This window comes from Coregonus lavaretus (genome assembly GCF_964263955.1).
Source record: "Coregonus lavaretus genome assembly, chromosome: 11".
In the NCBI taxonomy this organism is placed as follows: domain Eukaryota; kingdom Metazoa; phylum Chordata; class Actinopteri; order Salmoniformes; family Salmonidae; genus Coregonus; species Coregonus lavaretus.
Genome location: NC_139998.1, coordinates 39,307,389 through 39,333,570, shown reverse-complemented (window position 1 = coordinate 39,333,570; position 26,182 = coordinate 39,307,389). Strand labels below are relative to the sequence as shown.

Here is a 26,182-nt window from a genome sequence, read left to right as displayed (position 1 = left end):
CACGCGTGACTGTTAGTCGCTTTGGATAAAAGCGTCTGCTAAATGGCATATTATTTATTTTATTATTATCTATGGATGCAAATACCTCTATAAATTAAAATTTTGGATTTTCCTGTGTTTTTTTATATATATATTTACAGAATGAGGTTGGAATAATACTGTGAAATTGTGAAAATTGTGATATTGCCCTTTCAGAGTAAGAGGTTTTTTTTAAAGACTTCCTTGAAAATTCTGACTGATTGTTTGGAATGGAGTTTTGGCCTGTCTGGTGACATCACCAGGGGGTAAATTAGTTAACAGACCAATAAGAAAGAGAGTTCCAAACCTCTCTGCCAATAACACCTACTTTTCCATTATTCTCCTCCCCACTCAGACCACTCCCAGACAAGCAAAATTATTGCTTGAAAAATTGTTCTTTGCTAAGAAGCTATTTTGTTTCTTTTTGAACATTTTAATTGAAAACATCCACAGTAAGTACTTAATTGTTACCCAGAAATGATTTGATATTGAGATAAAAACAGCTGAATTGGACCTTTAAAAGACTGTGGCCTCGCATACACTCCTTTATATAGTAGAACATTATGAAAACCATTTTCTGTTCCCTCAACTGTTCACACTACATATGACCATTTACATTATAAACCCCCCAAAATTGTAACGGTTCTGATTATTAAATATTTGTTATGGTAAAATGTGTACATGAAGGACCTCGCATTGTCATGTTGGACACATACTTTTATCCCAGTATTATCCCAGTTGCTAGGAGCCGATTGAATTGATGGGATTCCCAGCTAACAGTCACAGTTCATGATGTCACAGTGCTGCACATCAAGGACAAAACAGGCAGCTAATGCTCTCACAACATTATGTGTCATATGTTTACAAGAACAGTACTAGGAAATACATTGAAAGAACAGCAGGATGACTGACTCACAAGGTTGTCAAAGAGATTCTGCAGAGAGAGATAGATTCAGTGGGAGTACAGCTACACAGAGGAAGTAGACCTCTTTTCCTGGCCCCCTCCCTCTCCCATCAGAAGCATATTGATCATAAGCATCAGCTACATCAATGCCCGGCATGAATAATAAACACAGAGTACATTTACATGCACAGTAATCATTTGATATTAAACTGATTATGGCAGTAGGCAGATTATGCAATAGTCATGTAAACACCTTACGCTGCTTATCTTAATCTTAATCGGTGTAAGGTCAAAATCGAAGTAAGCATACACCGATTAAAACACCTGGTTTTCTGAGCAATCTTTCTAATTATTAGGACATGTAAACACCTTAATCGGTGTTACAGCGGTGTGTTTGATCTGATCTGTGCATGTTCTAGCACCAGCCCAGTGTCACACCCTGGCTCTGGGACTCTGTTATGTTGAGCCAGGGTGGGTTGTTTCTATGTGTTTTGTGTGCTAGGTTGTTTATCTAGTTCATTTGTTTCTATGTTGGCCGGTGTGGTTCTCAATCAGAGGCAACGTGAATCAGCTGTTGCTTGTTGTCTCTGATTGGGAACCATACTTAGGTAGCCTGTTTTGCCACAGTGTTTGTGGGATCTTGTTCCGTGTTTGTTTAGTGTCTTTTGCCAAGGACGTCACGTATCGTTTTGTTGTTTTGTTCGTGTGATCATTAAAAATAAAAGTATGTTCGCATTCCACGCTGCGCCTTGGTCCTCTCTGTTCGACGATCGTGACAGAAGATCCCACCATAACTGGACCAAGCAGCGTGTCCAGGAGCCAACGCCAGAGAGGGCCCTAAAGGATATCAACCTCGACTGGGTCAAGCCGCGGGAGGAGGAGAGAGGCTGGACTTGGGAGCAGAGGAGCGAGAGTCTGGCGAGAGCCATGGAGGCCTGGCCCACAGGGAGGAGAGACGCCCAGAACATTTTTAGGGGGGGGCTCACGCCGTGGACGACGGGGCAGCAGGAGGCCGGGATAGAGTGGTTCAGCGGGTTGGCAAAGGAGGCCGCCAGGTTACGGGAGTCACTGGTCACCAGGGGGAAGGAGAATGTAGAGGCACGGCGAGAGGTACTGGGGTGTGTTGCCAGTCCGGTCCGGCCCGTTCCTGATCCCCGCGTAGGGCCAGTGGTGTGTGTCCCCAGTACGGTCCGGCTTGTTCCTGTCCCTCGCACCGAGCCTGTGGTGCGCGTCGCCAGCCTGGTCCGGCATGTTCCTGCCCCTCGCACCAAGCCTGTGGTGCGCGTCGCCAGCCCGGTCCGGCCTGTTCCTGCCCCTCGCACCAAGCCAGTGGTGCGCGTCGCCAGCCCGGTCCGGCCCGTTCCTGCTTCCCGCACCAAGCCAGTGGTGCGCTTCGTCAGCCCGGTTCGGCCCGTCCCTGCTCCCCGCACCAAGCCTGTGGTGCGCGTCGTCAGCCCGGTTCGGCCCGTCCCTGCTCCCCGCACCAAGCCAATGGTGCGCGTCGTCAGCCCGGTCCGGCCTGTTCCTGCTCCCCGCACCAAGCCTGTGGTGCGCGTCGTCAGTCCGGCACAGCCCGTGCCTGGGTCACCGGTGCCTGGTCAGGTACCGGTTAGCTGCTCCACATCGGAGCCTGAACGATCCGCTCCACCGATGTCCAGTCCAGATCCAGCCAGCAGGGCCAGACCGGACCAGGGGCGCTATGGGGGGTTTGTTGGAGGGTGGGGGTCAAGCCCGGAGCCGGAACCGCCTCCGAGGAGGAATGCCCACCCGGCCCTCCCCTGTTCGGTTTATGTTTGTCCGCGCCTTTGGGGGGGGGGGGGGTACTGTCACGCCCTGGCTCTGGGACTCTGCTATGTTGAGCCAGGGTGGGTTGTTTCTATGTGTTTTGTGTGCTAGGTTGTTTATCTAGTTCATTTGTTTCTATGTTGGCCGGTGTGGTTCTCAATCAGAGGCAACGTGAATCAGCTGTTGCTTGTTGTCTCTGATTGGGACCATACTTAGGTAGCCTGTTTTGCCACAGTGTTTGTGGGATCTTGTTCCGTGTTTGGTTAGTGTATTTTGCCAAGGACGTCGCGTATCGTTTTGTTGTTTTGTTCGTGTGATCATTAAAAATTAAAGTATGTTCGCATTCCACGCTGCGCCTTGGTCCTCTCTTTTCGACGATCGTGACACCCAGCGAGCCTCCCTCTTTAGTGAAGTGAGTTCGGAACAATTGAATGTATGTGTCTTAGAAGTAATTTTCACATATAAACTCCATATGTCTGAACTCAGAATCAAATAGGCTTCTCAAAAATAACATGGTCACTGTGGTAGAACATTTATTTTGATTGGCAATTTTCTGCATTTATCAGACTGCAATCAGGTAGCCTGATTTCAGATGTGTCCATGTCAACAGGATTATTAGGGAAATTGTTCTTCTTGCAAAGCATGTACTGTCACGTTCGTTGAGTAAAGGATTGGACCAAGGTGCAGCGTGGTATGCGTACATGTTTAATTAAGAAGTTAACACACGACAACACAACAAAAGCAACGTAACGTGAAGTTCTAATGGGCTACACATAAACAAGCCAAACCAGAAACAAGATTTACATTTACATTTACATTTTAGTTATTTAGCAGACGCTCTTATCCAGAGCGACTTGCAGTTAGTGAATGCATAAATGTTTTTTTGTTTGTTTTGTTTTTTTTCCATACTGGCCCCCCGTGGGAAACGAACCCACATCCCTACCGGCCAAACCCTCCCCTACCTTGGATGACGCTGGACCAATTGTGCGCCGCCCGTGGGTCTCCCGGTCGCGGCCGGCTGCGACAGAGCCTGGACTCGAACCAGGATCTCTAGTGGCACAGCAATGTAGTGCCTTAGACCACAACATAGGTAGGCAACGTGGCTGCCTAAGTATGATCCCCAATCAGAGACAACGATCGACAGCTGCCTCTGATTGGGAACCACACCCGGCCAACATAGAAATAGATAACCTAGATCTACACATAAATATTCACTCCCCAAAGGTGCGGACTCCGGCCGCAAAACTGACTCATTAGGGAAGGGTCCGGGTGGGCATTTAGCCTCGGCGGCGGCTCCGGCTCCGGGCGTGACGTCACCCTTACTGTCCTCTCCTTTTCTGGCTCCCCGTTGCACACCTGGTCCGGTCTGGACCCCGGCGCGATGCTTCCCCTCTCAGTCCTCCCACGATGCACCAAGCCCTGTCTGGACCCTGGTGTGGGAGGCCCGGACCCTGGAGAGGGGCTGACGTCTGGGCCTAGACCGGCAATCCTCCCGTGATGCACCAAGCCCTGTCTGGACCCTGGTGTGTGAGGCCCCGACCCTGGAGAGGGGTTGACGTCTGGTTCTGGCTCTGCAGTCCTCCCGCGTTGCACCAAGTCCTGTCTGGACCCTGGTGTGGGAGAGTAGACGACCGGACCCGGATTTGGCACCGGTGGAGCGGACTACTCTGGCACTGGAGTGGAGCCGCTGAGCGGAGCTGAACTGGACCCCGGTGGAGCGGACTGCTCTGGCTCTGGACTGGAGCAGCTGACCGGGGCTGGACTAGGCACCGGTGGAGCGGACTGCTCTGGCTCTGGACTGGAGCAGCTGACCGGGGATGGACTAGGCACCGGTGGAGCGGACTGCTCTGGCATTGGACTGGAGCAGCTAACCGGAGCTGGACTGGGCACCCGTGGAGCGGACTACTCTGGCACTGGAGTGGAGCAGTTAACCGGAGCTGGACTAGGCACCGGTGGAGCGGACTACTCTGGCACTGGAGTGGAGCAGCTGACTGGAGCTAAACTAGGCACCGGTGGAGCGGACTGATCTGGCACTGGAGTGGAGCAGCTGACCGGAACTGGACTAGGCACCGGTGGAGCAGACTGCTCTGACCCTGGACTGGACCGTACCGGGCTGGGGACACGCACCACTAGCCTGGTGCGAGGAGCAGGCACGGGCCGTACCGGACTGGGGACACGCACCACTGGTTTGGTGCGAGGAGCAGGTACGGGGCGCACCGGGCTGGCGACACGCACCACTGGTTTGGTGCGAGGAGCAGGTACGGGCCATACAGGACTGGAGACACGCACCACTAGTTTGGTGCGGGGAGCAGGTATGGGGCGTACCGGGCTGGCGACACGCACCACAGGTTTGGTGCGAGGAGCAGGTATGGGGCGCACCGGGCTGGCGACACGCACCACTGGTTTGGTGCGAGGAGCAGGTACGGGCCGTACAGGACTGGAGACACGCACCACAGGTTTGGTGCGAGGAGCAGGAACGGGCCGTGCTGGACTGGATACACGCACCACTGGTTTGGTGCGAGGAGCAGGCACGGGCCGTGCCGGACTGGAGACACGCACCACTGGTTTGGTGCGAGGTGCAGGCAGGGGCCGTACCGGACTGGAAACCTGCACCACGGGTCTGTGAAGGCGCCCTGGCGGCAAAGTGTGCAACGCAGGCGCATAGCCTGGTGTCTGCACGGTCACACGCTCCTCAAAGCGAGTGCAGGGAGTTGGCTCTGCTCTGCAACCTGGCTTCGCCAGGCTCTGCTCTAAGTACTGAGCTCTCTGCTGCTGAAGGGTTAACTCCTCTCTCAGCTCCTCCTGTTGCCTGGCCAACTCCTCTCTCAGTGCATCCACTGACTCCTGTAGCGCCTCCCTCTGAAGGGAGAACTCCTGCTCCCTCTGAGCTAACAGCCCCTGCAATGTGGTGGTCTCCTCTCTCAGACTGCTGAGCTGCAGGTCTTGGAGGGCCTCTACTATAGTGACCTCCTCCTCCTCCACAGTCACCCTTTTCACGGCCTCCTGCTGCTTCGTCGACCACCCTGTGTACCCCCCCAAAATGTTTTCTTGGGGTTGCCTCTCAGGTCTCCTTCGTCGTTGTGCACTTCGGATTCGCCGTTTATCCTTTCTCGCTGTCTCCGTCTGCTCCCAAGGAAGGCGATCCATACCTGCCTGGATCTCTTCCCAATTCCAGGATCCCTTACCGTCCAAAATATCCTTCCATGTCCATGTTGTCTGCTCTTCCTGTTCACGCTGCTTGGTCCGTTGGTGGTGGGATCTTCTGTCACGTTCGTTGAGTAAAGGATTGGACCAAGGTGCAGCGTGGTATGCGTACATGTTTAATTATGAAGTAAACACACGACAAAACACCAAAAGCAACGTAACGTGAAGTTCTAATGGGCTACATATAAACAAGCCAAACCAGAAACAAGATCCCACAACATAGGTAGGCAACATGGCTGCCTAAGTATGATCCCCAATCAGAGACAACGATCGCCAGCTGCCTCTGATTGGGAACCACACCCGGCCAACATAGAAATAGATAACCTAGATCTACACATAGATATTGACACCCTGACCAAACCAACTAGAGATCTCTATGTCAGGGCGTGACATGTACACTTTTTAATCAAACTATTATAGTAATCTGACTCTCCACAATAATCGCATTATTGTGTGCATGTAACCGTACCCAATGCTATTTCAGCTGCTGAGGAGGGCTCCGAAACAGGGGCACGAAATAGAAAAACTATGAAAAAGGCAGAGCATTTGCAACAAGGACCATGGCAAAAGCGGGAAGAGGAGGGGGGGGGGGGGGGGTTGGAGTGAATGTGACATTTCAGTGTGAAGAGACACGGCATAGGGTTGAGAAGATTTAATGAGAGTGACTTTTTGGTCTCCCTCCTCCACTACTGGAGGGAATAACCTTTACAACTTCCCTGTGACAACCATCCCACAAGATATATGGGTGTCCTCTCATCAAGGGATAAAAAAGATGGACCCCAGACAGCAACCTTTCATTCTGCCACACATGGCAGGAGACACATGAAAGCAACCGTATACTTCAAAAATAGGTTGGGTAAAGCAAGTTGAAAGCTCGGGTATTGATTTCCTTGTCTTTTATCTAGAGCAGTTCAGAGTCCATTTCCATCCATGTTGGGATAAAGACCTTGAATAAACAACTGATAGCGAGACCTTCTGTAAATATTGGTGTGAATGAAATCTGGTTCATTGATCAAATACAAATGACCAAATATCTAGTATTGTAGAACTGCATGGCAAAATACAAATGGTGGAATTGGCACAATACAATTTATAAATAACATATAGCTCAAATGAAAAGATGGATGATATACTGTACATTATAAACTGGGTGGTTCGATCCCTGAATGCTGATTGGCTGACAGCTGTGGTATATCAGACCGTATACCATGGGTATGACAAAACACTTATTCTTACTGCTCCAATTACATTGGTAATCAGTTTATAATAGCAATAAGGCACCTCTGGAGTTTGTGGTATATGGCCAATTTATTACGGCTAAGAGCTGTGTCCAGGCACTCCGCATTGCGTCGTACATAAGAACAGCCCTTAGCCGTGGTATGTTGGCCATATACCACACCTCCTCGGGCATTATTGCTTAATTGATCAAGCCTCGAAGACAAGATATCTGTGTCATTCCATCCAGTCATTCGCAGTCTGACAGGAGTTGTCTATTTCACTTCCTGTTGAACTGAGCTCTTGCTGCACTGAGCTGATGTATGGGCTGATTTCGATGGAACGTTTGTGACATAAATAGGGCCCTGTGTTTTGAGCTAACATGTCACATGACCTAGATTTGAACCTTTATTTTAAGCCTTCTCCAGAAATTAGAAATACACCAAAAATTCAAGCAATTGCCTGAGGATGATGCTGGACCAATTAACATAAAAAGAAAAGAGGACAGTTTGATGAAAAAGCTTTAAATAAAAGGTACAAATCCAGGTCATGTGACATGATGGTGCAAAACACAGGGCCCTAGCACATGAAGGATAGGGAGCCTGGTCCCAAACTGCTCCTGGGCTGGCCCACTTGACCGTGATGTGAATGACTGCTCTGGAAATCTGGGGGATTTCTCTACATAAAACCCAGCGCAGCGTGAACAACATTGTCCACTCAGCACAAGGAGAGCTGTAATAAAACACTAAAGCAATGCTCAATTCTGCTTTCCACTTGTTGTTACTGCATGCCTCTCTATAACAGGGTGCATAGATCTAAGATGCCAACATAACTCTCTTTAGAACCTATGCTCCAACTGTAACCCAGTCTTTGCACCTCCAGCGGTGGACACATACAGTACAGTGAGTCTGGTCTTCCTCACCCATCACCAGCCTTTATAATGAGTTCCATTAGCATGTCCATCTGCTCTGTTTGAGACAGCAGACAGTGAAAGCTGGGGCTTATAATGACTCCCCTTTAACCCATTCCAGAGTGCTAGACTAGATCACATCCCATTATTACATGAAGAGGTGAACTAGTATAGTCCAGCACTCTGTCTCTCACAGTTACACTGCACAGGACACTGTTATGCATTCTAGTCAAGGCCAGCTTCTCTGAATCATGTAAAATAAAATAAAAGACATGCACATAGACTTTTCTTCATGCTTTTTGCCACACATTAACTTTCATGTGTACCCACTCACATGAAAATGTACATACATATACACATACACAAACATACACAAGAGCAGTGATGAATAGGAGAAAAGACCAGGGACTGCTGTACTGTAGTGTGTGATTGACAGCTGAGATTACAGACTGGTGAGTCCAGGTAGTAGACTGCTATTACATTTCTTTCTCACTGTTTACCCCGGGAAAAATTATTAATAACAGAGCTGTCACACTAAAAAAAGTCTCACCTTTCTTATGGAAATCACCAGCACTCCGCTGCCACTCAATCCATGCATACAGTCCACAAACCAACTTTAATTCCCTCACTCTTTACAGAAACCACTGCACTTTTCAACAACCTGAAATTGGGTTCATTCAGAATATGTACACAGCCAGTGAAGAGTGTATTCATATTAAAGGATAAAATGGAATAAATGCAGCCTTGCTTACGAACCACATACAGTACATACATTAGGTGACCGGGGTCGATAGTATGGTTAAACAGTACAAATACGACCTACACAGATCGATCAAGATGGCGAAACACAAGTGGAGGGACAAAGTGGAGGAGCAATTCAGCGGGTCGGACACGAGGCGTATAGCGCAATGGCTCCTAACGCTGTGGCTCCTAACAATCACGGATTACAAAAAGAAAGCCAGCCATGTCGTGGACTCCAACACCACCCTACCGAACGAGCTAAACACCTTTTTCCCACACTTCCGAGCACAACAATGACTCTGAGCGGCCGAGGAGAGCCCCTGGGGACAACGAGGGCTACGTACTTACGGTCTTCCCAGAGGACGTGTGTAAGTCATTCAAACGACATTTTCCATCTCTCTCTAGCTTAGGCCGCTATCCCCACCTGCTTCAAGATGTCCACTATCATCCCTGTGCCCAAGAAAGGTAGAGTAACTGAACTGAATGACTACCAACCCGTAGCACTCACTTCCGTCATCATGAAGTGCTTTGAGAGGCTAGTCAAAGACCACATCACCTCCTCCTTCCCCAACACACTCGACCCTCTCCAATTCGCCTACCGCCACTGACAGATCCACGACGCAATCCCCATTGCACTGAACCCTGCCCTCACCCACCTGGACCAAAATTAATGCATATGTGAGGATGCTGTTCATCGACTACAGCTTGACGTTCAATACCATAGTGGCCTCTAAGCTCACTACAAAGTTCATGGCCCTGGGTCTGAACTCCTCCCTATGCCACTGGATCCTAGACTTCCTGACGGGCCGCCCCCAGGTGGTGAAGGTAGGCAACATCACCTCCGCCACGCTGACCCTCAACACAGGAGCCCCACAAGGTGTGTCCTCAGTCCCCTCCTGTACTCCATGAATACCCACGACTGCGTGGCCTCACACAGTTCCAACTCCATCATCAAGTTCGCTGACGACACGACAGTAGTAGGCCTGATTACCAACAATGACGAGACGACGTACAGGGAGGAGGTAGGCACTCTGACGGTGTGGTGCCAGGTAAACAACCTCTCCCTCAACGTCAGAAAAACAAAGGAGCTGATTGTGGACTTCAGGAGGAACCAGGCTGGGCACGCTCCCATCCTCATCAATGGGGCCACCGTGGAGACGTTCAAAAACATAAAGTTCCTCGGTGTACACATCTCCTCGGAGCTGAAATAGTCAGACCACACGGACACCATCGTGAAGAAGGCATGACAACCTCAGGATGCTGAAGAAATTTGGCCTATCCCCGAGGGCCCTCACAGTGTTCTACAGGAGCACCATTGAGAGCATACTGTCAGCCTGCATCACAGCCTGGTACGGCAACTCCACCGCCGCGGACCGCAAGGCACTACGAGGGTGGTATGCTCAGCCGAATGCACCATTGGGTGCACACTGCCTGCCCTCCAGGACACCTACAACACCAGGTGTCACAGGAAGGCCAAGAAGTTCATCAGGGACCCCAGCCACCCGAGCCATGGCCTGTTCTCCCCGTTTCCATCACTCAGACGCAGGCAGTATAGGAGCTTCATGGCAAAAACTGTAAGACTGGCCAATAGCTTCCACCCCCAGACCATCAGACCATCAGGCTGAAGAATAGCTCCCCCAGACTTCCTATCCCCCCCGCCGCTCCCCCTATGAACATTTCCCCCTTCCCACCTCAACTGACATTTTTACCCTGCCCCACCCCAATGGACATTATCATGCTGAATAGCCACCACTAGTCAGCCACCTGCCCCCCCCCCCCCCCCCCCCAATGTACATTTATCATTGCACAGTTATTAATATGTATATATTATAATTTGTATTATTATCTATTTTTATCTATTTTTTATATTTATATATTTTTTTATTTTATTTCACTTTGTCCTGCATTGTTGGAGCTCGGAGCTTAAGAATTACCCTGTACTCTATAATTACATCTGCAACCCTGTACATGTGACTATTAAACTCTCTCATCTAATCATTATGAACCGACACAGCAAACATAACATGGTGGAACTGTGTGTGTTCAGCCGTATGTGAAGCACCAGGAAGAAGACCCAGGCACTGTAGCTGAACTGGCATATCACTGCAGAAGGAACACGCTTACTTCCCTTGAGAAGAGGTTCATCTGGGTGAATTATGTATGTTAGGATAATGTATGCCTGGGATGGGACAGGGTCACGGGGAGAGCGCTAGAGTGGTTTGTGGGTCTCATGTGGAACGGGATGCCTGCATATTCACAATCAGGATTAAAGTGGAAATGGCTGCTCTGTCATGACAGTCCCTAGCTTGTGCTAAACTAAACTCTGCTTGCTTTGGTAAATATGTGGCGTAGTCAATCTGAATATGTCACTGTTGAAGGAAGATCATTCAGTCAGTGTGCACAGTCAGACGGCGGGGAACTGTGAACAATGCTGTCTGTAAAAAATTATTGTAAAAGAGGGAGGGGGAGAATCCACACGATGAGGGGATGAATGGCAGATGTGATGTATGTTCTCATCTGTGTTCATCAGTCAGACTAGAGAGAGAGAGAATGAGTGGGGTAACAGTAACACCACTCACATGTAGCGCAGGTGGGGGTTCTGGGAGAAGGCTCTGGCCTGGATACCACGCAGGTTGCCGTTCATGATTGTTCTGGAAGAGACACACAGTGACACACACGCATAAGGCATGTAAACAGTTAACTGTAAGTTACACATATGGAAATAATTTACACAGGCATGAGATAGTGTACATGTACATCGGTGGGATGTTTAGCATAAAGGGAAAAAAATTATTCCCTCAAGGTTACTATTGTTGATACTAACAGATGTTTCCTCCTACGTTTACATATAAAGTAAGATTAAAGAAAAATTAAATGCTATTCCACAATTATAACCACCAACATATTCCTACCAGTGTGTCCATGGAAACCAGGGTTTTTCAGTGTGGCGTGGCTACACCCACACTAAGGAGTAGGCACACACGTCGCACAAGTTTCACAGAAACTGCAATTGTCTCCTGATTGGTCGAAGATAGGTTCCCATAAATTCCTCAATTACAGTTAATCATGGGCTGTGATAGCAGTGCACTGGGAGTGTGCGAGGGAATCTTTTACTTTTGGCTTTTTAACTGAATTTGACAGCGACCAAGCTAACCAGTCAGATCATTGCCAGGCCCGCTACCGGCGGCATTTGGGTGAAGAGGGAAGCATTCTAAAAGCCATCTAATCTTATCTTCCAGCGTGTCTCCCCTGCTCCTCTCCCTCCACATGGGGCATCATTATAGTTAGAGAAGATGCAGGCTCTTGATACTGTTCTCTCTCTCCTCAGCTGAGATCAATTATGTATATTGAATCCATTTTTATCATAGGCATCTGCAAGCTGTTTATTTGCATTGAACACTCAGCTGTTTTCATTAGTATCCATCTGAGAGAATGATTTCATCAGAACAGTCCTGATGGCATCATACAGTATGGCTAACAGTGATGTGAAACTGTAACACTGGGTGTTTGGTAAGCATAGGCATGTTAAGACATCTATTCCCCCATATTGAATTTGGCTTAAACAAGGGCATCCCAGTGGGTAATACAGTGTGGTCAAGGTCAGACACATCAGGACCTGGGAGTGAAGGATTTAACACAGCCAACACAGGTGTACGTGTCACATGTCCCCCTGTGGCTTGTACTTAAATATTAATCAGTGAGGTGGGCTGGCTGAGGCTCTGAGGCCCGTGTGGCTGACCCAGCGTGGGCCCAGAATAGCTCCTGCTCTGGTCTGCCTGTGCAGCACACTACCTGGTGAGTCATCCCTATCACCTGGCCCTTGCTGCTGCTGGAGGAGAGAGGGAGGGAAGGAAGGAAGGAAGGAAGGAAGGAAGGAAGGAAGGAAGGAAGGAAGGAAGGAAGGAAGGAAGGAAGGAAGGAAGGAAGGAAGGAAGGAAGGAAGGAAGGGAGGGAGGGAGGGAGGGAGGGAGGGAGGGAGGGAGGGAGGGAGGGAGGGAGGGAGGGAGGGAGGGAGGGAGCAGAGGAGCCAGAGCCCACTCCAGGTGAGCCTGATGTTAATGAGAGGAGCTGTTAATCAGCCTTGTTCAACTGCTCTGGGCCTCCCCTAATAGGACCAGTGGTTAGACTGGTGAGACTGGAGGAGACTAGGGGAAACTGGGGGAGACTGGGGAAGGATGGATGAGATTATAGGAGAGGCTGGAGAAGAGGGGAGGCGGGGGGGGTAACTGGAGGAGGATGGAAGAGGATGTCTGACCAGGATGTCTGACCAGGATGTCTGACCAGGATGTCTGAGGGTGGGCAGTAGGCATGGGGGAAGGAATCAGCATAGCAGGGAGGAAGGAAGGAGACTTCTCGTAGTGTTTGGCCAGGGTGTTTAGGGACGTAATTACATTTCCTGGCCACTATTCCAGCGTTATTTGATCAGTGTAAAACGGGCAGTAGGGAGGCCCTGTTGTTTGAGGCTGGCTGCAGTGCATTAAAATAAACATGCCTCCAATATAAGCAACTGCTAGTGGTCAATAGTGCTGATGAGTGTGTGTGCCCACCAGACCAAGTGCCATGTCACTAGGTGGTGGGACAAGGATCATTGTATACCATTAAATATGTCTTGCATGTTTCAGGTCAAGAAACAGTCCAAGGTCTCACATCCATATGGTATGCTAAATTGACTAGAGCAACACTGGGCTCACACTGGGCTCTGCAGCAACCACAGATCACCATCAGTATGTAAATGGTTTATGTTCCTGCTCTCTTCCCAGGTTGATACTCACAGTCTCTGAAGTCCAGTGTACAGTTCCATGTCCACATCTTTCAGCGTCTGCAGGCCAGTCCAGTTCTCAATGTGTCTGGAACACAGGGAAAGAACAGAAGACAGTCAGTTAAAAAATCTACTTTTAACCTATATGTTTATTCTGTTGATTTATGTGTTAAATCTCTCATAGTTGTCGGATGTACAGTTCAGCTCAGTTGTAAAGTTCATCCTTCCAGTCCCATCTGAGGAAGCTACAAGGCAATACTGTAAATTAAGTAAATGAATGTAGTCTAGTAAAGATACACTATACATACACAAAAGTATGTGGACACCCTTTTAAATTAGTGGATTCTGGCTATTTTAGCCACAACCGTTGCTGACAGGTGAAATCGAGCACACAGCCATGCAATCTCCATAGACAAACATTGGCAGTAGAATGGCCTTACTGAAGAGCTCAGTGCCTTTTTTTTTATTTATTTATTTATTTTTTATATATATACTCCCCTTTATTACTTTTCAACCCCACCATCCTTTCCCTAATTGGAGTAAATTAGTGAACAACAATGCCCAGGCCTCTACTTCCGGTCTATACTTACTATCTACACCTTATGGACAGAGTTAATTTTACAATAATTATATTATATATATTTATTTTTATTTTTATTTTTATTGCTCCTGAACTTCTTCTACTCTCAACCTCTCCGATCATTTTCATGATGTCCATCCGGTTTGCTTCTATATGCCATATCTTTCTAACTGTGCTCTTTCCCAAAAGCTCCCAACATACAACCTATATACTTATTATGGACACAGTGTGCTTACATTATTAGCTATCTTTGTTATTATTTGTTGTTATTTGTTATTAGTCCCATCCTTCAACTCTATTCAATACCTCCCATCTATCTCTTAACACCATCCATATAGGATTTCTATTTGCCATATATATTTCAACTGTACTGTGATGTTTTACAAAAGTTCTGAACCTTTCTATTCTCATTGCTTCTACAGATTGTGAATTAAAAATAAACATTTTTGCTAAAAGTATTATTATATTATTGATTGATTGACTATGACTTTTCAGATCACCCAGTAATGCTATCTGCAAGGTTAGTTCCAGGTAAATATTGCAATCCTTTAGCCATTCCTGGACCTGTGTCCAAAAACAAGCTACAAATGAACAGAACCAAAACAAATGATCTAATGATTCTGTCTCTTCACAGCAAAATCTGCAGAGCTGGGAAGATTGTATCCCCCATATAAATAACATTCTATTGGTAGCAAGAATTTTATATAATAATTTAAATTGAAAGATTCTAATTTTTGAATCCGGTGTCGTTTTGCGTGTCAGTTCATAAACACTATGCCATGGGATCGGTACGTCAAAGATCTCTTCCCAACTATTTTGCAATCTATATGGGACGGCTGTCAATCCTTTGGTCCTTAAGTGAAACTGATATACTTTTTTATTTATCACAGTTTTCCTTAACCAATTATGTTCTTTAATGCAAGGCCGACAGACAAGTTCCTTACTTTCTCCCCCTTCCACTTTCCTCTTCCACTTTTGCGGTAAGGCTGCAATTATTTGGTTGTAATTTTGGGTAGAGCAGACATTTCCATATGTTTTTGTCAGCTGCATGTGCGACATAACTCCACCAGTCCTACCGATGATATCATTTACGAAGATTATACCTTATTTAAACATTCTGTCAAAAAAGAAAGTTTTTTTGTCAATTAGTATATTTGAATTTAACCACAATATTTGTTGCATTATTTGTTCTGTCGTTTCTGGAGGATTAAATTGAAATTGCAACCAACTTTCTATGGCTTGTTTTAGAAATAGTGACATTTGGGAGATTATTTCCTTTTCAAATAACTGAAAGTGAGAGGTTATAATCTGAATAAAGGGAAAAAGGCCTTTCTTGAACATTGGGTGAGACAATCTTACTAATTTGCTTGAGAACCAGTTCGGATTTAAGTATAACTTTTGTATGACTGAAGCTTTTAGTGATAGGTCTAATGCTTTAATATTTAATAATTTCTGTCCTCCGAATTCATATTCATTATATAAATATGCTATTTTAATTTTGTCTGGCTTGCCGTTCCAAATAAAATTGAATATTTTTTTCTCATATAATTTAAAAAACTGTTCGCTAGGTGTAGGCAAGACCATAAGCAAATAGGTAAACTGGGATAATACTAAAGAGTTCATCAGGGTGATTTTTCCACAAATTGACAGGTATTTTCCTTTCCATGGTAGTAAGATCTTATCTATTTTTGCTAACTTTCTATTAAAATTTATTGAAGTGAGATCATGTATTTCCTTTGGGATATGTATTCCGAGTATATCCACATCACCATCAGACCATTTTATTGGTAAACTACATGGTAATGTAAAATTTTTATTTTTTAGTGATCCAATACGTAATATAGTACATTTGTCATAATTTGGTTGTAATCCAGAGAGGTTAGAAAATGTATCTAGATCCTCTATGAGGCTGTGGAGGGATTCTAGTTGTGGATTTAAAAGAAAACATGAATCATCAGCGTACAATGACACCTTTGTTTTTAAGCCCTGTATTTCTAATCCTCTGATATTATTATTGGATCTGATTTTAATAGCTAACATCTCGATGGCCACAATAAATAGATATGCCGATAGTGGACAACCTTGTTTCACTCCTCTTGACAGTTTAAAACTTTCTGAGAAATAGCCATTATTTACTATTTTACACATAGGGTTACTATACATGATTTTGACCCATTTTATAAGAGATTCTCCAAAATTGAAATGCTCCAGGCATTTATATATAAACCCTAGTCGAACTTTATCAAATGCCTTTTCGAAGTCTGCTATGAATAGCAGGCCTGGTTTCCCATATTTTCCATAGTGTTCTATTGTTTCCAATACTTGCCTTATATTATCTCCAATGTATCTTCCATGTAAAAAACCTGTCTGATTAGAATGAATAACATCCGACAATACCTTTTTAATTCTATGCGCTATACATTTTGCTAGGATTTTTGCATCACAACACTGAAGTGTAAGGGGCCTCCAATTTTGTAAATGGACTGGATCTTTATATTTTCCACTTGTATCCTGTTTCAGTAATAATGAGATCAGACCTTCTTCTTGAGTGTCAGATAATCTACCATTTACATAGGAATGGTTAAAACATGCTAATAACGGTCCTCTTAGTATATCAAAAAAGTTTTGGTATACCTCGACTGGTATGCCATCCAACCCTGGAGTTTTCCCAGACTTAAAGTCTTTAATTGCATCCAGAAGTTCCTCCTCTGTAATTTCACCTTCACATGAGTCTTTCTGTGTGGCTGTTAATTTGACATTATCAACAGAAAAAAAATCTCTACAATTAGCTTCAGTTAGAGGAGATGGAGGCGACTGAAAAGAAAACATATGCTTAAAGTACTTTGTTTCTTCCTTCAAAATATAATTTGGTGAATTATGGGTGACTCCGTCAATTGTAACCAGTTTCATTAAGTTATTTTTGGTAGCATTCCTATGTTGAAGATTTAAAAAGAATTTTGTGAATTTTTCCCCATATTCCATCCAGTTTGCTTTATTTTTATAATATATTACACTTGATCTTTCTTGAATAAGTTTCTCCATTTCTTTTTGTTTTTCCTCTAATTTATTCTGAGCCTCTATGTTACAGTTTTTATTGCCATCTATCTGTTCTGTTAGACTTTCTATTTCCTTTCTTAGTATAAACTCTTTTGACCTAAATTGCTTTTGTTTTCGAGATGAGTACTGAATTGCATGGCCTCTAAAGGCACATTTAAAGGTGTCCCATACAATAAGGGGATTCGCTATACCTATGTTATGTTGGAAAAAGTCAGTTATAAATTCCTTTGTTCTAATTATAAAAAAATTATCATCCAATAGGCTTTGATTAAATTTCCAATATCCTCGCCCACGTGGAAATTCAGTAAGAGTAATGTATATGCCTATTATATGATGGTCCGACCGCATTCTGTCCCCTATCAACACTTTTTTTTACTTTTGGTGCCAACGAGAATGAGATAAGAAAGAAGTCAAGACGACTAGCTTGATTCAGTCTCCGCCATGTATATCTCACTAGATCAGTATATTTAAGCCTCCATATATCTACTAGTTCTAATGTATCCATGACATTCACAATTTCCTTAAGAGCATGTGGGTGATTGTTTGTGGTGTGATTTCCTTTACGGTCCATTGAGCTATTTAAAACAGTATTATAATCCCCCACCATAATAATATTGTCTTGAATTGCTTGCAGGCTTGATAATTTATTATATATATTGTCAAATAATTGTGGATCATCATTATTTGGTCCGTAAAGGTTAATGAGCCATATCTGTTTATGGTCCAATAACATATTTAAAATAATCCATCTACCTTGTGTATCTATTTGTACAATTTGCACATTCGGATCGAAATTACTATTAATTAATATCATCACCCCTTTTGAATTTCTTTGCCCATGGGAGAAGTATATTCCCCCCCCCCCCCCATTGTTTTTTCCACGCTACTTCATCTCGAATTGTTGAATGAGTTTCCTGTATACAATAGATATTATATTCCTTCTCTTTGAGCCATGTAAATATTGTTCTTCTTTTGTTATTATCAGCTAAGCCATTACAATTATAACTGGCTATACTTATTTCACCATACACCATAATGAGATACAAGTTTCAAGTCTATTTATCATTATATATGTTTGTAAATATACCAATAAAAAATGGCGTAATGATTGAGTGTCCATATAGCTGTACCGTGATATTTGCACTGCTACGGAGAAACCCTTCAATTGTTCTCCACTAATTTCCCCGCTAAAGCCCCTGCCCATCCCAAGTTGAGCCGTCATCCCAGTGATCAGCATCCCACCCACGTCCCTCCGCATCCCTAAGGCCCCGAGAGGCCAGGACCCATCCATCGAAAACAGCACACAGTACCACCCACAAAACAGAAGCAGATTAACCGCCAAAAGCATTTCCAATGCTTTCACCTCTATATATATATATATATATATATATATATATATATATATAACTATTTTTTTAAATTATGCATATCCTATTTTCCATCATTATCAATTAATATGCGTAATAATGTTGGCAGTTCACGCGTAGGATTCTAACATATAACCCGGATTGCCATTGTATTACATTTAATTCATTGACAAGCAACTATTATCCTAGCAAACAATTCCTGAGGTCCATCCCATACCCTCCCGCCCAACATGCCCACCCCCCCACAACAGATGCCAGACAAGCACACACGCACATACTCACATACTCCAACACACTCAACCCCCCTCCTCCACAATCCACCATAAAATCAGATACTCAACGGCTGTTATATCCCAGAGCCCAACTCGAGAAATAACTTGATTTACGAGTGCACATACAGTTAAAGCTGATTGAGAAAGCATGCAGATTGAGCAGAAATTGATAACAATGTGAGATTAGATTAATCTACTTAATCTATGTCAAGTCCTAGGTGATGGAGATCAGATCCACCCTCTTCCCTTAGACACAAACACTCTGATCCCCTGTTGTAACCATTTTCCCAAGCATCTCCATGCGGTCAGACCTTTGATTATTTTGTGCCACCTGGGCTACAATGATAAACCCCCTCTCTGATTGTCCGAGTGTGACCCCCTCCCCATGGGTTACTGCAGCCAGTGTTGCCAGCACTGCCACTACCTGGGTGGGCGTACCCCACCGGAATCCCCACCGGCTAGGTAAAAGGTCGTCAAGGTTCTCATTAGCAGCTTTGAGAATTTCCTTGTATATTATGCTCTCCCATCAGGGGGCTCTGGCTTTGTAGGACCAACCCTGCCAGGCAGGCTCAGAATCTTGAGGGGGCGGTGCTGCTCAAGTAGGTCTCTGACCGCATTTATTTCTCTGTTTAGGCTGCATATTCACAGCAGGTCCATAAAAGAGATGGGAACTTCTCTTTGGTGTATGGGTCGCTCAGGTCGGTGTCCAGGTTATAGGGTTAGGGATCTTTCCATCATGATAGGACAATGAAAAATTTGATTAGATGTATACCATATTTAAAAATGTATATCCCTCATCTACACAAAATTGAAAGCTCTCTCTCAGTACCCCTGCTCATAGACCCCCGGTCGGCTCCTGGATATGCAACCATTTCCCCTCTCACTCACTTAATGCCGCACCTTTTCAAACACAAAAATGCACACCACGTGGTTGACTGGGGAAGAAATGGGCCGAGCGTGCAAACGCACCCGCATCCACATCTGCCGCAAGGGGGAAAGGACGCCAGAGAGAACACAGGACCAACCACAACAACCATCCGCCAAAACAACAACCTCCTGCCAAAAAAGCCATGTTCTAATTATTTGTATTTAAATATGTATTATTCTGCTTGTTATATCGTTTTAGTGACTTTCAACGTGGCACCGTCATAGGATGCCACCTTTCCAACAAGTCAGTTTGTCAAATTTCTGCCCTGCTAGAACTGCCCAGGTCAACTGTAAGTGCTGTTATTGTGAAGTGGAAACGTCTCAGAGCAACAACGGCTCAGCTGCAAAGTGGTAGGCCACACAAGCTCACAGAACGCGACTGCCAAGTGCTGAAGCGCGTAGCACGTAAAAATCGTCTGTCCTCATTTGCAACACTCACTACCGAGTTCCAAACTGCCTCTGGAAGCAACGTCAGCACAAGAACTGTTCGTCGGGAGCTTCATGAAATGGGTTTCCATGGCCGAGCAGCCGCACACAAGCCTAAGATCACCATGCGCAATGCCAAGCGTCGGCTGGAGTGGTGTAAAGCTCGCCGCCATTGGACTCTGGAGCAGTGGAAACGCGTTCTCTCGAGTGATGAATCACGCTTCACCATCTGGCAGTCCGACGGACGAATCTGGGTTTGGCGGATGCCAGGAGAACTCTACCTGCCCCAATGCATAGTGCCAACTGTAAAGTTTGGTGGAGGAGGAATTTCAGTGTTCGGGCTAGTTCCAGTGAAGGGAAATCTTAACGCTACAGCATACAATTACATTCTACACAATTCTGTGCTTCCAACTTTGTGGCAACAGTTTGGGGAAGGCCCTTTCCTGTTTCAGCATGACAATGCCCCCGTGCACAAAGCGAGGTCCATACAGAAATGGTTTGTCGAGATCGGTATGGAAGAACTTGATTGGCCTACACAGAGCCCTGACCTCAACCCCATCGAACATCTTTGGGATGAATTGGAACGCCAACTGCGAGCCAGGCCTAATCGCCCAACATCAGTTCCCGACCTCACTAATGCTCTTGTGGCTGAATGGAAGCAAGTCCCCGCAGCAATGTTCCAACATCTAGTGGAAAGCCTTCCCAGAAGAGTGGAGGCTGTTATAGCAGCAAAGGGGGGACCAACTCCATATTAATGCTCATGATTTTGGAATGAGATGTTCGACAAGCAGGTGTCCACATACCTTTGGTCATGTAGTGTATGTGGGATACACTGTCTGGTAGAATTATTTTCCTGTGGATGTCCCGCAGTGCAAGTATATTCACATGATTTACTGCTGGCTTAAATGAGCTTCAATGCAATTACATCCTGCGTAATGAGGGGACGTTTAATGAAAGCGAATTGCTGGAGGTCCCCAGAGCCTCTCCACAACACTGAGCTAAAATCACTCTGGGTGCTCCATGCTGACTATTGATGCTCTTGAACTGAACTAAAACTGACACTCAGCAGTTACTTATTCAGTTTCCACTAGTTACCCAATCCAAAAGTCCAAATGAGCTATATTCATCAAGGTTAGGGTGTGTTGAAGGTAAGGTTTACGGTTAGGGTTTAAAAAAAATGTTTTTTGTAGAAATAGGCGGGGTTTATGACTTTGTGGTTGTGGTTACTAGTGACGACCGCATTATTCTGGTAAGAGTAAGACACTTCCTTAAGAGGTAGTTGTTACCTTTGGGCCTGGTGAAATTGAAATGCCTTATTGCTTATGTATCGTGGGCATTTAACTTGGTGAGTAACTTAATGAGTTAACGTTTTTAAGATTTACCACAGTGTCATGTTTCTAATTCGATCGGTCTCCTACTTTTATTTCTCTCACTTCAAACTCTCATGTCCATTTTCTCACTCCCATCTATCTTTTCAATTACTCTGACTTCCATCCTTTCTTCTCATATACACTCTTTTTTATTTGTTTCTACACTCAGAAAAAAAGATTTCAAAAGGGTTTTGCGGCTGTCCCCACAGAATAACCCTTTTTTCAAATGTGTAACACACACATACACATTTTCACACAACCGCTCAACACACAAGCACACACGAGCACACACATCCATCAGCACTCACGCAGCTGTACAACATGCATTGCTGATCTCTGAGCTCAGGAAATTACATAAAGACTCTGGCATCAAGTTTTGGCATTAAGATTTGAAATGTTTATATTTACATCACCCATACAAATGTAAAATGTAACCCATCTCCCTCTCTGGTCTGTTTAGAATCAGTGCAGTGTTTCCTTGGTTCAGACCAGGAAGACCATCTTAATCTCTCTGCTTCTCTTTCCATGTGATGCGTACATGTGGAACGACATCCTGAACAGCTGCTGAGAAATCCCTCAGAACTCATCCTGATTGGTTAGGATGCATGAGCAGGCCCATGAATATGAGAGAGATCAGATGGCAGGTGAGATGTGAGATCTTGTCCAGGTGGCAGGGAGGTTATGTGCACAGTTGGGGCCACATGAAGCTAACGCGGGACCAGTGCATTCTGGACAGTATAGCTGACCTGAGACTGGAATCATGCATGTGTACTACATGTAGCCTACACTAGAGTATGTATTATGTAAACAACAGTGTATGAGCATTAAGTCACATTACTGTATACACACATACAGTACATTTTACATTTTAGTCATTTAGCAGACGCTCTTATCCAGAGTGAGTGCATACATTTATATTCATTTTTTTTTCACAGTACATACTGTGTATCGACTGATGGACAGGAAAACAGATTTCTTATTAAAGGAGAATATAAAAGGACATGTAGACGGCAGTAAGTGGAGAGTTAACATAGCAAAGTACAAAACCGTGGTAATCCATTTCACAATACTACTTGCTCAAAATGCAAATGTATGAGACAACGTGATGAACAACAGCTATGGTGCATAATGTATCACTCAGATTTGGAGAAAAAAATTCCATTAACATCTTCTATAGTGATATTCATGGACATTTTTCTGGCAATTCATCTTAAAGACAAAATACTAAGACTATCCTGCTCACATCTTGATAAAAGAGCGTTATGTAACCTAGCAACTCTGCTTTCCAGAGCAGCAAAGTGGTTCGTGGTTTGGGGAGGCAACGCAGAACAACAAATCCCCTCGACAGAGGAACTATGGACTCGCCACGTGAAACAAAACCAAAAGCTTTAGGACAATAAATAACTATTATTATTATTATTTGGTGGGTGCTTATATTTCTCCAATTTCACAGATGTACAAGAGTGTATTAATGTGCCTGTGAATTGGGAATGTGTCCCAACTCCCGCTGAGAGGAGAGGAGAGGAGAGGAGAGGAGAGGAGAGGAGAGGAGAGGAGAGGAGAGGAGAGGAGAGGAGAGGAGAGGAGAGGAGAGGAGAGGAGAGGAGAGGAGAGGAGAGGAGAGGAGAGGAGAGGAGAGGAGAGGAGAGGAGAGGAGAGGAGAGGGAAAACCGCCTCACACAAACCTGAATCATTCAAACCCCACAGAGATTAAAATCTTAAGTAAAAAATGAGTTGGGGAAATGCTGATTGATTGGCTGAGTTTATTTTAGACTCTGCATGGTGTAAAGTAACTAAGTAAAAATACTTTGAAGTACTACTTAAGTCGTTTTTGGGGGTATCTATACATTACTTTGCTATTTATATTTTTGACAACTTTTACTTTTACTCCACTACATTCTTAAAGAAAATACAGTATGAACTTTTTACTCCCATACATTTTCCCTGTCACCCAAAAGTACATTTCAAATGCTTAGCAGAAAGCGAAATGGTCCAATTCACACACTTATCAAGAGAACAACCCTGGTCATCCCTACTGCCTCTGATCTGGCAGACTCACTAAACACATATGCACATACAGTGGGGAAAAAAGTATTTAGTCAGCCACCAATTGTGCAAGTTCTCCCACTTAAAAAGATGAGAGAGGCCTGTAATTTTCATCATAGATACACATCAACTATGACAGACAAATTGAGAAAAAAAATTCCAGAAAATCACATTGTAGGATTTGTTATGAATTTATTTGCAAATTATGGTGGAAAATAAGTATTTGGTCACCTACAAACAAGCAAGATTTCTGGCTCTCACAGACCTGTAACTTCTTCTTTAAGAGGCTCCTCTGTCCTCCACTCGTTACCTGTATTAAGGGCACCTGTTTGAACTTGTTATCGGTATAAAAGACACCTGTCCACAACCTCAAACAGTCACACTCCAAACTCCACTATGGCCAAGACCAAAGAGCTGTCAAAGGACACCAGAAACAAAATTGTAGACCTGCACCAGGCTGGGAAGACTGAATCTGCAATAGGTAAGCAGCTTGGTTTGAAGAAATCAACTGTGGGAGCAATTATTAGGAAATGGAAGACATACAAGACCACTGATAATCTCCCTCGATCTGGGGCTCCACGCAAGATCTCACCCCGTGGGGTCAAAATGATCACAAGAACGGTGAACAAAAATCCCAGAACCACACGGGGGACCTAGTGAATGACCTGCAGAGAGCTGGGACCAAAGTAACAAAGCCTACCATCAGTAACACACTACGCCGCCAGGGACTCAAATCCTGCAGTGCCAGACGTGTCCCCCTGCTTAAGCCAGTACATGTCCAGGCCCGTCTGAAGTTTGCTAGAGTGCATTTGGATGATCCAGAAGAGGATTGGGAGAATGTCATATGGTCAGATGAAACCAAAATAGAACTTTTTGGTAAAAACTCAACTCGTCGTGTTTGGAGGACAAAGAATGCTGAGTTGCATCCAAAGAACACCATACCTACTGTGAAGCATGGGGGTGGAAACATCATGCTTTGGGGCTGTTTTTCTGCAAAGGGACCAGGACGACTGATCCGTGTAAAGGAAAGAATGAATGGGGCCATGTATCGTGAGATTTTGAGTGAAAACCTCCTTCCATCAGCAAGGGCATTGAAGATGAAACGTGGCTGGGTCTTTCAGCATGACAATGATCCCAAACACACCGCCCGGGCAGCGAAGGAGTGGCTTCGTAAGAAGCATTTCAAGGTCCTGGAGTGGCCTAGCCAGTCTCCAGATCTCAACCCCATAGAAAATCTTTGGAGGGAGTTGAAAGTCTGTGTTGCCCAGCGACAGCCCCAAAACATCACTGCTCTAGAGGAGATCTGCATGGAGGAATGGGCCAAAATACCAGCAACAGTGTGTGAAAACCTTGTGAAGACTTAGAGAAAACGTTTGACCTGTGTCATTGCCAACAAATTGTATATAACAAAGTATTGAGAAACTTTTGTTATTGAACAAATACTTATTTTCCACCATAATTTGCAAATAAATTCATTTAAAATCCTACAATGTGATTTTCTGGATTTTTTTTCCTCATTTTGTCTGTCATAGTTGACGTGTACCTATGATGAAAATTACAGGCCTCTCTCATCTTTTTAAGTGGGAGAACTTGCACAACTGGTGGCTGACTAAATACTTTTTTGCCCCACTGTATGCACATAAAAACATGAAAATTGTGCCGTTGCTTAATATAAGGAATTTTAAATGATTTATAGCGTTTACTTTTACTTTTGATACTTAAGTATATTTTACCAATTACATTTACTTTTGAAACTTAAATATATTTAAAACTAAAATACTTTCAGACTTTTCCTCAAGTAGTATTTTACTGGGTGACTTTCACGTTTACTTGAGTCATTTTCTGTTAAGGTATCTTGACTTTTACTCAAGTATGACAATTGGGTACTTTTTCCACCACTGCCTGTCCTCCAGGGCCTTTGACTAATCGACTGATTGATTGATTCACCAATTAGCTGTCTAAATGGGCTATAATGAGACTGCAAGGGGCTACAGAGAGGGAGTGGTCGGAGAACTCCAGAGGCAGAGAGGGACATTAACACACACATACTGTACAGAGAGTATAGAGTACCACCTATCTATTGAAAGTGTGTGGAGTGGGGTGGATCATACAACACAGTATGTGTTTATCAAATGTCAAACCAACATCATATTGTTTGGTATTTTGGAGCAGTAGAGTACAGTGTAGGAAGAGCTGCAGTGAGGGGGGAGGGGGGATTGGATTGTGTTGACAACTACAGAGCATCCCCCCTTTCCTCCTCTGTGGTATATGAGTGGGAGCTAGTGTTAACCAGAAGTGCTAGGCAGACTGTTGGATAATGTAGGCTAACAGCTAACAGGTGCTTTGCATATTCCCATACCTAAAATCAACCCCTGTGAGCAGATTGAACACTGCTACTTATAACTTTGTATAAAAAAGAATCCTCACTTTAAAAATATTCAGACTAAAATCAGTCTTAAAATATTGCAGATTTATTTTACAGCATAGGCCTACCTCTAGTGCCGAGAGCCCACTGAACCACAGCAGGAGTGATGCACTGAACCAAGACCCGCCAATGACAAAGTGAGAATTCATCCGTTGAATACATTCTGGTTCTCATGC

At 44.7% G+C, this 26,182-nt stretch overlaps 1 protein-coding gene across 6 annotated transcripts in view; it reads right to left on the bottom strand.

The window, feature by feature from the left end:
• Positions 1-26,182, bottom strand: part of LOC311137143 (NT-3 growth factor receptor-like) — a 294,494-nt gene that overhangs the window by 228,520 nt on the left and 39,792 nt on the right. For all 6 annotated transcript variants that reach the window (XM_084171493.1, XM_084171490.1, XM_084171491.1 and 3 more), the window contains exons 2-3: positions 13,550-13,624; positions 11,357-11,428 (exon numbers count right to left, since the gene is read on the bottom strand). In XM_084171493.1, coding sequence (XP_084027619.1) covers positions 11,357-11,428; positions 13,550-13,624 — 147 coding nt within the window. The remainder of the gene's footprint in view (positions 1-11,356; positions 11,429-13,549; positions 13,625-26,182) is intronic.